This window comes from Podarcis bocagei (genome assembly GCF_964188305.1).
Source record: "Podarcis bocagei genome assembly, chromosome: 7".
NCBI classification, from domain to species: Eukaryota; Metazoa; Chordata; class Lepidosauria; order Squamata; family Lacertidae; genus Podarcis; species Podarcis bocagei.
Genome location: NC_138132.1, coordinates 34,753,659 through 34,767,126, shown reverse-complemented (window position 1 = coordinate 34,767,126; position 13,468 = coordinate 34,753,659). Strand labels below are relative to the sequence as shown.

The 13,468-nt window shown below is 47.8% G+C and overlaps 1 protein-coding gene across 1 annotated transcript in view; it reads left to right on the top strand.

Annotated features, from left to right (window-relative positions):
* LOC308591544 (microtubule-actin cross-linking factor 1-like) overlaps positions 1-13,468 on the top strand; it is a gene marked incomplete at its 3' end in the record, with an annotated part of 103,847 nt that overhangs the window by 89,502 nt on the left and 877 nt on the right. Inside the window, exon 3 of the mRNA XM_081202311.1 lies at positions 12,985-13,055. Coding sequence (XP_081058437.1) covers positions 12,985-13,055 — 71 coding nt within the window. The remainder of the gene's footprint in view (positions 1-12,984; positions 13,056-13,468) is intronic.

The window sequence follows — 13,468 nt, the reverse complement described above, 5'->3', positions numbered from 1 at the left end:
ATAGTAACAATGCTCTGCACATAATTAAAATTCCCCGAAGGTCATACAATCTACAATTCTTTATTATTTTGTTTAGCAAAATGCCTGTGGGCAAATGGGCATGTGTGGAGTTGTGTGAGTGAAGGAATGGCTTATATCTCACAAGGGCACCTGTGTGTGCAGCACATCACTATCTCTGCACATAGCTGTGCATGGCATGTACACATACACTGCCATGGTAACCTTGGGGCTGCCTGCGCCCACATAGTACAGCCCAACCCCCTGGATTACTTTGGAGGGACTTTTCCAGTCCATCTGATGTGAGGTGGGTGGGGGATGGTGACGGCAGAAACAACCTTTTTTGAAAGTGGCACCTCAGCTTTGGTACACTCTCCCCATAGACATCAAGAGCATAAGAAGCAAACTCCCAAAGCTCAGGGCTTCACTTTTCCCCCTAGGAGTAAATGGTACTCATTCAGTTATGGGAGAAAGTGAAAAGGACATCATTGTGATGGGGTCTGTCCTTGTTCTCAGCTCCAGGGGCCATTGAGAACCAAGGCTTTTCTCATCTGCATAGCCACACCCCCTCATCTGCATAGCCCAGCCCTCTTGCCCTCCAGCTGTTTTGGACTCAACTCCCATCAGCCCCAGCCAGCACCTACTGAGGTTTGCAATTCAATGAACTAAAAAAGCACTGAGCCAACTGGTCTCTCTTTTCCGCCTCCTGTCATCCAGAAGGGCTGTATGGGAGGCTGCTCTTTAGGCAGCCTGTCCTGAGCCAGCAGAAACCCTGCTCTGCCTTGTCTGTCCTGGCTCCTCAAGCAGTGCCTTCCCTGTTCTCTTCCAAACAAGCCTGCTTGGAGAGTGGGCATTCCAATGGGCTTAGGAATGGAAATTTAAGAGCATGACGCTCTCTCTCTTGAAGGGGGGGGGGAGAGAGAGGCTGAAGTTGGTTCATTTCATCACGTTGGTGGATGCCAAGGAAAGATGTTTGAGTCACCCGGACGCTCATTTGCTCACTTTCTCTGTCCGGAGTCCCCTTGCTCCGTCGGGCATTTTTATTTTGGAAGCAACAGAGGGCAGTCTGTTTCTCCCCCACCCTATGGGTTGATGAGAGAAGAAGAGAACCCCCCCTCCTTCCAGAGACAGCTCTCTCTCCTCTCTCGCTCTTGCTCTCTTTCTCTCCTCTGAACTCTGTGCCTTTGCTGTTCTCGCCCGCCCTGTTCCGTGTGATGCTGTGTCTGGGCGCTTGCGGCCTCAAGAGAGGAATTTAAAACTCGGGATCTGTGATAACGGCAGGGGAACCAGGAGGCAAATGCCCCTTTTGAATGGCACTTTCCTGCCACCCACTGTGTTCGTCTTGAGTCACGTTCTTGGAGTTGCTGGGATCTTGTATTGGACGAAGAGCAGGAGGCAGGAAGGTACTGTTATTTGAGGACCAAAATGTACTCTCTCTCTCTCTCTCTTTCTGTGTATATGTGTTTGTTCTTCCACCTGACCTTGTTCAAAGCAGCAGTCCTCTTTTTCTGCTTGATGGCAAGAGGTCAGGAACAGCCCAGAAGCACTGCTGGGTTGGTGATGTCATGGAATATGCAGAAGACTCTGCTGGACACACATAAGAGAAGCTTCCAGAGGGTTAGACTTACGAGACTCTTTGTTGCACATAAGAAAGTTTCAGTACTTCCTTTAACTGTCAAAGAGCTCTGGGAATTGTAGTTCTTTGAGGAAACTAAATGAGTTGTCAGTTGACTCAGGTGATGCCCATGACTTAGCCCCTCTGTATGTCACCAGTGTTCATTGGTAGAAGAGCATTCTGATTTATGCCACAATGACAGCACTATGTGGCTATGTCTCTGGGGCCTTGTGTACGTTTCTGCCTCATTTCTATGAATAGGGATTTTCAGTCTTACACTTCCTTAACATTCTGGTTTCCACACAATATCCCAGAGCACCATGCAAACCTAAAACTCAGCACTTGAAAAACTCTTTTTAGCACAAAGGATTAGAGAGCAAAGAAGAACAGGTGCCGCTGGGGAAGAATCAGCATGGCTTCTGCAAAGGAAGATATTGTAGAGCTGGAAATTCAACTTCATGTGCAGAGGCAGTGAAAAAGGCAAATTCCATGCTAGGGATAATTCAGAAAGGGACTGAAATTGAGACAGTGATATAGGAAGGAATGCTTATACAGTCATACCTCGAGTTGTGTTTGCTTCACGTTGCGTTTTTTCTGGTTATGAACATGGCAAACCCGGAAGTGTTTACTTCCGGGTTCACTGCTTCGCACATGCACAGGAGCGGCACTCTACTTACAGACTTTTCGGGGTGCAGACAGCACCCCGGAATGGATCGCATCTGTAAGTAGAGGTACCACTGTATACCCATTAAAGTCTATTCTGTTCCAGCTTTGAACTGGGATGGGACTAAAGCCACCCTGCTCTGCTTCAGTGCATATTCTTGATGGTCTGATCCATTTGCTCTCTTCGTGCTCTGGCTTCACCTGCTGTTTGGGGAAGCAACCTTGAGCCTCTTTGTGGGAAGTCCCTTGATGAGTGCCGGACTCAGAAGTCAGCGGATGGCCCAAGGAAGAGGACTGAAAGCACAGGAGTCCAGTGAAGCTGGGGGATCCTGACTGGGGAGCGTCTCCAGGGAGGTAGAAATGGGAAGCAAGTTAAGAAGCAGCCCCCAGCACAAGGAACTTCATGCACATGTCTGGGTAGACCATAGGTAGCCAGCATAGTGCCCTCCAGATACTGGACTTCAGCTCCCATAAAGCCTAGCCAAGGACAGTGGGAGTTCTGAGTCCAACAACACTTTGATGGCAGCATGTTGGCTACCTGTAAAGCAGACTGTAGCTCAGGCAAAAGGGTTGCACTTGAAATGTTCCCAAAAGAGTAATCAGTGACTAGGTAGAGGATCGTGGGCTGGGCCAGACAGACAGGCAGGCAGGTTGCAAGAGAGGAAGCCTGATCATGAGAAAGTGATTGTTTGCTGAGTGTCTTTGCTTGAGAGATCACAGTTATAATCTCTGATGGAAACAGTTTTTCCAGAGAGACATGGTGACTTGTGAATGGCCCAAGATCATCAGCAAAGTGGGGGTGGCCTTTGCAACACTGTGGAAATCCTTGTTAATGTTTGGGTGTGTGTGTGTGTATTGAATCATGGTTGGGTAAAGAAACCCTCTTCTAGAAGACAACTGAAGTTGAAGGTGATCCTAATTTACAATAGTGGTTGGTAATTACAGAACCTAGTGATGTATGGAAGTGAGAGCTGGACCGTAAAGAAGGCTGATCGCCAAAGAATTGATGCTTTTGAATTATGGTGCTGGAGGAGACTCTTGAGAGTCCCATGGACTGCAAGAAGATCAAACCTATCCATTCTGAAGGAAATCAGCCCTGAGTGCTCACTGGAAGGACAGGTCATGAAGCTGAGGCTCCAATACTTTGGCCACCTCATGAGAAGAGAAGACTCCCTGGAAAAGACCCTGATGTTGGGAAAGATGGAGGGCACAAGGAGAAGGGGACGACAGAGGACGAGATGGTTGGACAGTGTTCTTGAAGCTACAAACATGAGTCTGACCAAACTGCGGGAGGCAGTGGAAGACAGGAGTGCCTGGCGTGCTCTGGTCCATGGGGTCACAAAGAGTCGGGCACGACTAAACGACAAAACAACAACAACAAATTACAGAACCAGCTGATGAGCATTGCTCTGGTTTAACTAAGCTCAGAATAGCAGGATGTGATTTTGTGTGTGTGTGTTAGGGATGGACAGACAGACAGACACAGCTCAGCAAGAGGGCATCTGCTTTGCATACAAAAGGCTTCAGGTTCAATTCTTCTTAGCATTGCCAATTATAGGGCTGGGAAAGATTCCTGCCTGAAACCACGGAGAGCTGCTGGCAGTCAGGTGAATTGGCACAAGGCAGCTTTCTGCATCCCTATGTACTGTCAGTCTTTTTCTTTCATCAAGTGCATGTTTCTGGTTAGTCCTTTGCTATAGAACCCATTGAGAACCTGGAAGCCAGTTACCTATCCTGTGTATCGGATCTGAACCTGACTGTTTCATAAGGCAGCCTTTGTGGTGTCCAGCTGCAGATCTTGTAATTGCTGGAGGCTTTGCAGCAGCCTTTCTCAAGCTGGTGTCCTCCAGACATTTCAGACTACAATTCCCATCAGCCCACCACATCACCATGTAGCCATGAAGGCTGGGGCAGGTGGAGTTGCAGTCCAAAACACCCAGTGGGCACAAGGTTGTAGAAGGCTGCTGTAAAGAATCTTCCAAAGGGCACAGCTGGGTCCGTGCTTTGCTCTGTTTGAGAAGTGCCTTTGGTTTGTTATTTTTTCCCATTGCCGTCTTTTTGTGCTGAGCTCCTCCGGCTGCCCTGAGCCTCCCTCCCTGCTCCCCCTTCCGTCTGTTAGGCCAGCCCAGGTCACTGACAATAGCAGCTTTGCTGTGGCCTCTGTTCTTGGCCTTGGTCAGGAATGCCAGACGGTTGGTTGGTTATCTTCTGGATGGGCAAGGGGGGAATGTGGGCAAGGGTGGGATAGCGGGTAGCCAGCCAGTGAGGCAGCAGCGGGGGCTGCTGAGAGTTGAGCAGTCGGGTGGTAACAGGTTGCTTATCAGAAGGACTCTCTGGGAAAAGATTAAGCCGTTGAAGATAAGCTGGCAAGACCTTGATGTTGTTGGTGAGAAGGAGCAAGGGACTTATTCTTAGCTCAGTGGATAGGATAGTGTCTCTCTCTCTTTGTGTGTGTGTATGTTGGGGGTGGGAGGGCTAATCTCATTAGACACCAAGATCTACCCAGGAGGAGTAAGGCTGGGTGACAGGCTCATAAGGGAGGAGGAAAAGCATCGGACAGAGTACTCATGGAGTTATTTCCTGGGTGGCAGTGAAGGAAGCCAGAAGCTGATGTTTTCTGCTGGGCCTGGCCGCTGCCAGGGTGCTTAAGTGATGCTGGAGCTTTGTGCTTAACTTGCTGGAAGTGGGGAGCACTCAGCTTGGGTCAAAGAGGCTGAAGTGGAGTTATATTTAGAAGAAGAGGAAAAGGAAGATGACTGATAAGCTAGCCCCCGTTATCTCTGCCGTGGACGCTCCAAACCATTGCCCTCCTCAAATGGCGTAGTCTTCTGCTGAGCTAGTGCTTTTGCAGAGCTGAGCTCTGGAAATTTTGGGGACTGTCTTCAGCTTGAGGATGTTTTATTTGTGAGGATGCTGCAGGCCCCCAATGAATGGAGAGAAAGAAGAATAGCCTATTGTTCTGAGCCTGGAGCTGCATTGCTGAGTTCTCTTGAGAGAGGTGCTGGCTGGACCTTCTGACTCCCACATGCTGCTTGCTGCATGGAGGTGGCAACTTTGGTGTGATGGAGTTTTGGCTGGAAGTTGGGATTTTTAGAGAGAAAAGGCTGAAGAACTGGAAAATTCCTCTTCTGTTCCAAGTCCCTGAGTAGTCATGAGTTGTCCTTCCCAGTGTGTCTTGGATTTGTTCTCTTGCTCAACCTGAAGAAGAGAATCTTTTTCTCAGTCTCATTTCTCTCTTGAGGAGTGGTGGACCTGCTGAATGCTTTTTACATCTATTTTGACCTGATCGCCTCCTTTCTTGAGTGCAAAGGTGATGGTGGGAATAGGGAGTTTCCACCAAGGACATTGTAGTGACTGAATGAAGTGTAACCCATTCTGGGGTGCGGCAGGATATTGACCAACCTCCTTGCCGCTGCCGAATCTTCATGCACAGCTGAGGCCTGTGCCTGCCTGCCCCTTTGAGGTCTGGTGGTGATGTGGCTATTTTGAAATATTTGTGCTGGACCACCGTATTATTTTTGTTTTGCTTGTGTCTCAGAGGGTTTTTTCTGTCTCTCCCCAACTATGGAAGACGTTGGCACCTTCTTGCAAAGTGAACCCCTTTCTCTTTGAAGCCTCTGAGGCTCCCTTCTGTGTGGGACTGTTTGCAGAGATGTTCTGAAGGGAGGCTCATGCGCGTGCGCACTTTCTTTTGCTGCTGATCACGAAGGAGGAAGCTGTGGGAGGAGCTGTGGTGAGGAAGCCGGCAGCCAGGGCATGGGGCTAGGAGACCACGTTGAGGATAACAGACTCCAGGGGAAACCAGGAGTTGGAAGAGCTCTCTTGCAAACCAAGGACTTGATGCCAATGGCGCTGGGCTCTGAGGGGTCCATGTGGCACATCTTCAGAGGGGAGAGGGAGCTGAACGCCCACCTCGTGTGCAAGATGTGCTGCTTTGGTTAGTACGGCCTCCTCGTTTGTTACATCTTCCTTGATGGTGGGGGGGGGGAGTGGAGTGCGTGGCAGCCTCATCCTAAGCATGGCTACTCAGAGGTTACTCATGGTTACTTCACTTGCTTCCTATAAAGTGTCCTGAGGAGTAAAGCCTGATCCTTCTGTCACTCTCCTCTGGCTCATCTTTCTGTTTTCCCTTTCTTTTTTTAATTCCAGCCTTGTAGGAAGAGAATTTGGGGCATCAAAGGAAGGTTTCTGGGGGAAAGGAAAGGGGGAGCAGAAAGGGCTGTGCTAAGAGCGGAGGCAGCTGCCTTGAGCAAGAGATTTTGGCCACTGATAGAGGAGGGGTGTGGGGGGGGGACAGAACTGATTCATAGCTGGGGCACAATTCACCAGAAAGGGGCATCCTGTGCAATGGGTGGAAATGGTGTGACTCTAGTTCACTTAAGCTCAGTGTGACTTGCACAGGAAAACTTAAAACAGAGGGTTGGGCCTTGACTTCTAATGGGCTTTGCTGCTGCTTTGTAACAAGGGACTATCTTTTCCACACATTTTTGTAACCGTTATTTTGTTGGAGAAACGCATTGCAAAATTCAGAGAAGTGCAAATTTCGAAGCTTAGCCATGTTTCAGTTCACTTGTTGTTTTGGGAAGTACAAGTTTGGGAGCTTTGCATTAAAATGTGAACTGAACCAAATTTTCCCCCAAGTCATGTAGTAGACACAGTTGTTGTCCTCCCTCCCTCCCTCCCTCCTCAGTCTTTTCTGCTGACTGGTGAGGATATACTTTCTCCCTCTTCTGAAGCCATAACTAGATATTGGTTAGTTGATAGAAATGCAACACTAAGTTATGGTGTGATAAGGGAAATTTAATGTAGCGTGGAGATGGTTTTCTTCTGTAAAGGTATGTATTTTCTGTTCTTGGGTGGTTTTTTTGGAATGTTCTTTTTGGGAACCGCTTCCTGCAAGGATGGGGAGACTGTGGCCCTCTAGAGGCAGGCTGGACTCTAACTCCCATTAGCATGGTTAATGGTCCAGGGATGATGGGAATTGTAGTTCAGCAAAATCTGGAGGGCTGCAATGTTCACCATCCCTGATGTACATATTGTTTATGTTAAGTGATAAGAAAGTAAACATATATTGGGGATACATACAGTGGTACCTTGGGTTAAGTACTTAATTTGTTCCGGAGGTCCGTTCTTAACCTGAAACTGTTCTTAACCTGAAGCACCACTTTAGCTAATGGGGCCTCCTGCTGCCGCCGCGCCGCTGGAGCACAATTTCTGTTCTTTTCCTGAAGCAAAGTTCTTAACCTGAAGCACTATTTCTGGGTTAGCGGAGTCTGTAACCTGAAGCGTATGTAACCGTATTGTAATTGTATACAAAATCATTTTTTTTTATTTTTTAAAATTGATTATATGAGTACTTAAGTGAAATAGTGAAGAGCATATGTTCCTTTATTTCCCCTACCTGTTGCCCTCCAGATGATTCTGAGCACTGTTCTCAGCAGCCTCTGCCAGCATGTATCATGGACTGGCTGGATGCAGAGGGAATGGTGGGAAGCACCAGGTGGGAAGAAAGTTCTGAACCTGGGCCGGGTTGACGCGATCTGGAAATGGCGGATTCCCTCCGAGCTCCGGAGGGAATCGGCTCCACTGAGGACGGGTCTTTGCCGCGCCGGCGACGCGGGGACCCTTAAAAGCCGCAGGCGCGGAAGCCTGCGGACTGAAGACTCGGCGGGTGCCTTAAGCGCCCCCCCTGATTCGCGAAGAGCCTTTTTAAAGGCTGCGGAGGGGATACGGGGGTGGCGTGGCACTGAGAGTCGATCGCTACCTCGGTGGAGCGAAGCCGCGAGCCATGACCAGTGAGCGCTGACTTTCTTCCTTGAAAATTTGGACTGAAAGAATTACCCGTGAGTAAGACGGATTCGGACTTTAAAAATTTTACCTTGAATTGGAGACGACCGGGGTGTGTGCTAAAAGGAAGTCCGCACCCCCCCCCCTTGCAGACGATCTAAGCAACGACATAAGAGCTAAGCTGGAGAGCCTACCCTTGGCGGGGTGAGTTAAAAAGGACATTAACTTTCAAGATTTAGTTAAAGCAAATCTTGTGCTGGAGAGTGGAGTTTTGGAGACCCTTTTTATGTTTTGAACAATCCCCCCTCCCGGGCTCGGGAACGTCCTGCCTTTGTGCCTGTGTAAGAGCTGCGGAGTTTGACAGCTGTCAAAGCTGCCAAACGGGCAGTTTAAAGCGGAAAAATCATTACCTAAGATCCCTCTGGATTAAAACGAGTTATAATTGAGACAAAATTGTTGGAAACAAAGTAATAACAACAAGCTAAAGGACTCTTGGAGAGAAGACTAATAAGTAACCAGATTCCCCCTAGGGGGAATTCTGTGAAACTACAATGGATACAATGGCTGTGGATGGAAAGTTACTAGTGGAAATCGAAAGGATGTTTCAATTGGTGGGAATCTTACAAGAGCAGAGCTTAGCCATGAATAAACAACTTATCACTATGACCTTGGGAACAGGCAACTCTGCTGTTTCTATTGAGGATCTGAATGAGAAAGAATCCACAGCTGAATGGGAAACAATGTCTACAGAGGTGGAAGAGATTAAACAAGAAAAAGAGAAAGTAACCTTGGGAAGTAACAACCAAAAGCTGACATCTGTGCAACACAAGCAAGGAGACTTTGGGAACATATCTACCACAAGTCTGCGAAAGACGCAGAGGAAGAAGGAGGAGGCCCTGGGACAATATGGAATACAGGAACTTAGAATAAAGAAATATGTTTGGGGCCTCTGTTTGGACTCTGAGTTTGAAGATACAGGCTTTGTGGAAATTCTTCAGCAGTTGCTTTCAAATCTCCTTGTGGGAAGAGAATATGCTTTGATGGTGAAAGACCTTTTTCCAGATTCGACGACTGACATAAAGGACTACCAACAAGACCGGCGAAGAGGGACTGAAAGGGATTTGAAAGCCTCGGACGTGAGGAACCCAGGCTGAGAATCTTGACTTTGGACTTTTGTAGGGAAGGGACAAAAACCGGGGATGGGAGGGAGGGAAGAAGAGATTCTTAAAAACTCTCAAGACTTTTAGGTTTGGTTAATATGACTTTTAATTAGGATAAAATCAAAAATCGATGGAAGAGAACTTGGGTCCAACTTAGGAAAATCAATTTTTTTATTAGAGAAAAGGTAATAAAATGAATAGGATGGTTAAGAGGAGAAATACCAACTTGCTGATATAATCTTGGGAATTGGGATGCACGAGGGGGGGTGGGGGGAAGTCAGGGAACAAGGTTATGAAACCAGGATCTGCTGAATCTATACATGTTTGTGTTATTTTTGTGTTTGTATTGTCTTTATAAAAGTGGAAAACCCAATAAAAATTTTATAAAAAAAAAAAAAGAAAGTTCTGAACCTGGGGATTGATGGTGGGACGATGAGTAGTCAGAGGTAGAAGACTGGGCAGAGGAGGTGTTGGAAGCTGAAGAGGTGACTGGGTTTCGTGAGCAGGAAGAGGCTGTGGCACAGAGCAGTCCAGAATCAAAGGCAGAAGTGAAGGCTTGAGAGAAAGGGGGCCAAAAGGCAGAGAGGAGTCAGGCTAGTGAAGAAGCCAGGGGGTCTCCCTTTCCTGCTGCAACCAGCTCCCCTCTTCCCAGTCTCCCAGAACCACAAGAGGTATGAAGATGGAGGAGCAAAGATAGGCATGGCGACGGAGTCTCAGATTGCTTGGGAAGGAACTGATGGGTGGGAAGGAGACTTAGGCAAGATCTACCAGGATGATTTGCTGTGCTCACTAGGCCTGGCCTCCTGAGTTGACCTCATTTCCTTGAATAAAAAATTAACTTCACTGACACTGAATGGTTTATTGCTAACCTGCCCCTGACACTTGCTCCCAACAGCACAGCTATGCTGGCTGGTGCTGATGGGAGTTGTAGTCCACACCATCTGATGAGCACTTGCTTGCAGGCGAGCTGCTTTCAAAGGCCGTCACTGACCAGAGTGCAGAAGGCATTAATAAGCCAAGACGGAAGCATTGTGAGGCAGGATTCTGGGTGTTGTTCTGCAGGTAACCCTAAGAAAATAGAAATGTTTCTGAATTCCCAAGAAAATGTCAGTGCAAGTAACCCGTTCACAGCTGATTATTCAAATATGCTGATTTTTGCCCAAATGAGAATATAGTACCAATGGGTAGAGATTTCAGGGTATTCTCCAAGTAACCTGCTGGGGGTGCGTATTCTGGACTGGTGTCCTTTCTCAGCCACCCAATAGCAGTGCAGCTGAGTGGACAGAGAGGCATTTGGGAACCATCAGGTGCCAATAAGATTTGGGGAGACCACCGCTGTGGTCTAAACCATTGAGCCTTGGGGTTGCCGATCAAAAGGTTGGTGGTTCGAATCCCCACGACGGGGTGAGCTCCTGTTGCTCAGTCCCAGCTCCTGCCAACCTAGCAGTTTGAAAGCACACCAAAAAGTGCAAGTAGATAAATAGGTACCGCTCCGGTAGGAAGGTAAATGGCATTTCCTTTCGCTGCTCTGGTGTTGATGTTCCATTGTGCCAGAAGCGGCTTAGTCATGCTGGCCACATGACCCGGAAAAACTGTCTGCGGAGCGGACAAAGGCCGGCTCCCTCGGCCTGTAAAGCGAGATGAGCGCCGCAACCCCAGAGTCGTTCATGACTGGACTTAACTCCCCTTTACCTTTACCTTTAATCTTACCAGTGCAGCCCCCTGAAAATGAAATGAGTCTTGCAGTTATGATGGGAGGAACTGGAGGCACCTTGGCTCTGTGTTTCCACAATGTTTCATGGTGATTTTCTTGTAATAGCAAATATATTTTGGGAAGCGTTTTGTAGAACATGGGTGGCTCACCTTTGTTTGACCTGAGAGCAGCTCTCAAGGTTGGCTGACCCTCATGGTGCTCTTTGTTGAAGTGGCTGTGGCTACTCAACATGCGAATGTCAGTAATAAATAGCCCATCCCTGGAGAGTGATTAGAATGGGGTTGCCCCCGGGGATAGGGGTAGGGGCTCCTTGCTCCTTGCTTGCTTTTTAAATCTGCAGATGTTTAAAAATCTATACAAGGCCCTTTGAGGAAAAGACCCATTGATGTTTTGGCTAGGCCTCCACAGAAGGAGAGTCCTTGAGCATGACAGCCTGTGCGCATGAATCACAATAAATTGTGCTTGCTCCTGGATCTTGATTGCAGAGAGGCCAAAGGTCAGGGCTGGGTGAATTTGTGCTGGAGATGATAGGACTCAAAAAATAAAAAATAGAGGGGTGGGTGGGGGAGTGTGTGATGGGTTTGTTCCCCAGAATATGCAGAGTTGTGATGATTCGCACAGGGCACCAATGCCCATGGATCTTTATAGATCAGCTTAAGCAGAGAACAATAGTAAGGTCCCTTCTCAAAGTATAAATTAGGCTTCTCCAACCTGGTACCGTCCAGATGTTTTGGATTACAACTCCCACCAGCCCCAATATAATTGAGCTGTGCTTGCTGGATCTGATGGGAGTTGTAGTCCAAAACATCTGGAATGCACCTGGTTTCAGAAGGCTGATGGAGTCTCCTTCCTTGGAGGTTTTTAAGCAGAAGTTGGATGGCCATCTGTCATGGATGCTTTCCTACTCTACAATTCTATCATTCTGTGAACTTGGGCAATGCAAGAGAGAAGAAGGGGAGGCAGGAAAGGGAATTGTTAGAGAGTAACAAGGAGTGTGTCACTTCCAGTAACCAGGCCAAGATGTGTGGTGTGTTGGATTTTTCGGGCTTTCATATTAATTTTAAATTAGTCTGGAGTCTCATAATCAATGTTTGTGAGTAGCTTCACAAAAAAAGCACTGCTCATTATTGACAGCATTGCAGACCTTTTAATATGTAGCCTTTGTCCCCTTTCAGGGTCTGTTTGGGGTGTTGATGAGGGAAATACTTATATAGCATGAATTTGCTAGTGAAGATGGAGTTGGTAAACCTTGGATTCGGTGTGCAGCTTGGCTTCCTTGCTGAAGTTGCCTGGAGCTGTTTACTCTGCAAGGGTCCTCTGGTGGTGTCCCCCACCCTACTGCACAATGTGCTCTGGGTTGATCTGGGCTGTGAGGATGGCCCTATGTTTCACACTGAAGTTGAATTGAAAACTTTGGACTCAAACGGCTTTGATTATCTCCCAAACATTGGGAGGGAGGGAGTTGGCTGGAGGAGGGAGTTGCTTGTAGCACAGAACTGGTGGGCATCTGCTCCAAGGTGGGAAGGGTGCTAAGAGCAGAGCCCTCACCCCCCACACTCTGTGTGTTTTCATTTGAGATGTATCTATAGTCTGGGGTGCTTGGATTATTTTCTTTTTTAAAAAAAGCTTCAGGTGTCCTTGGGTTGAGCTTTGAGGGCCTAAAATAAATGTTAAATCCCTAAAATCCAATGAACCAAAATACAGTGAAAGAATAAGCCGCTAATTGCCTGCATTGTTTTAGGCTCTAGAAGGGTAGCTTCTTACAACCGATAAATGCACTTGGTTTATGTCGTTTATAAAACCTCTGCGCTCAGGAAAGGCAGCAAAAGGTACAGGCTGAGACCCTCGTTCGAGAAAGCAACCTGTGTCTGTGTGTGCATAGTTTGGCCTCTCCCTAAGTGCCCTTGAGGGCATGCAGCAGCTCCGAGAAAAGCTTGTGATGCTGCTGCTTGTCACCTGCAACACGAAATGCTCTTTGTTTTTCCAAGTGACTGATTTGCTAACTTAGGCCTCTCTCTCTCTCTCTCTCTTTCTGCTCTTTTTAACAGATGAACGGGATCGGGTCCAGAAAAAGACTTTCACCAAATGGGTGAATAAGCACCTGATGAAGGTAAGCACGGTGCTGTTTCTGATTCTATCTTATCACTACCAGCAGCCAGCATGGTGGGGCAGAACCACCCTCCCAACCACCCTGTTGCTGCAGTTTACCTGGGACCGGGCAAGGCACCATGGCAGTGAGGTTGGTGCTGCACAGGTACACTGGCAGAGCCAGCCGCATGCTCCTGCTGTTGCGTCTGCACAGCCCCAAATTCCCCACTACCCTATCTTGCCCTGGCTGCCTCCAGGTAAGCTGCAGTGATGCTGATGTCAGGAGGCACCCCACTACTGGCTGCTACTGCTTAGCACCTAACAAAAGCTTGTTAGATTATCCTCTCCTCCTTTATTTATTGTTTGCACCATGCAATATGCTCAGTTTTGAAAGGCTCTGGGGCTTCTGTTATGCATATATCCCTATTCTCATTACTGAGAATA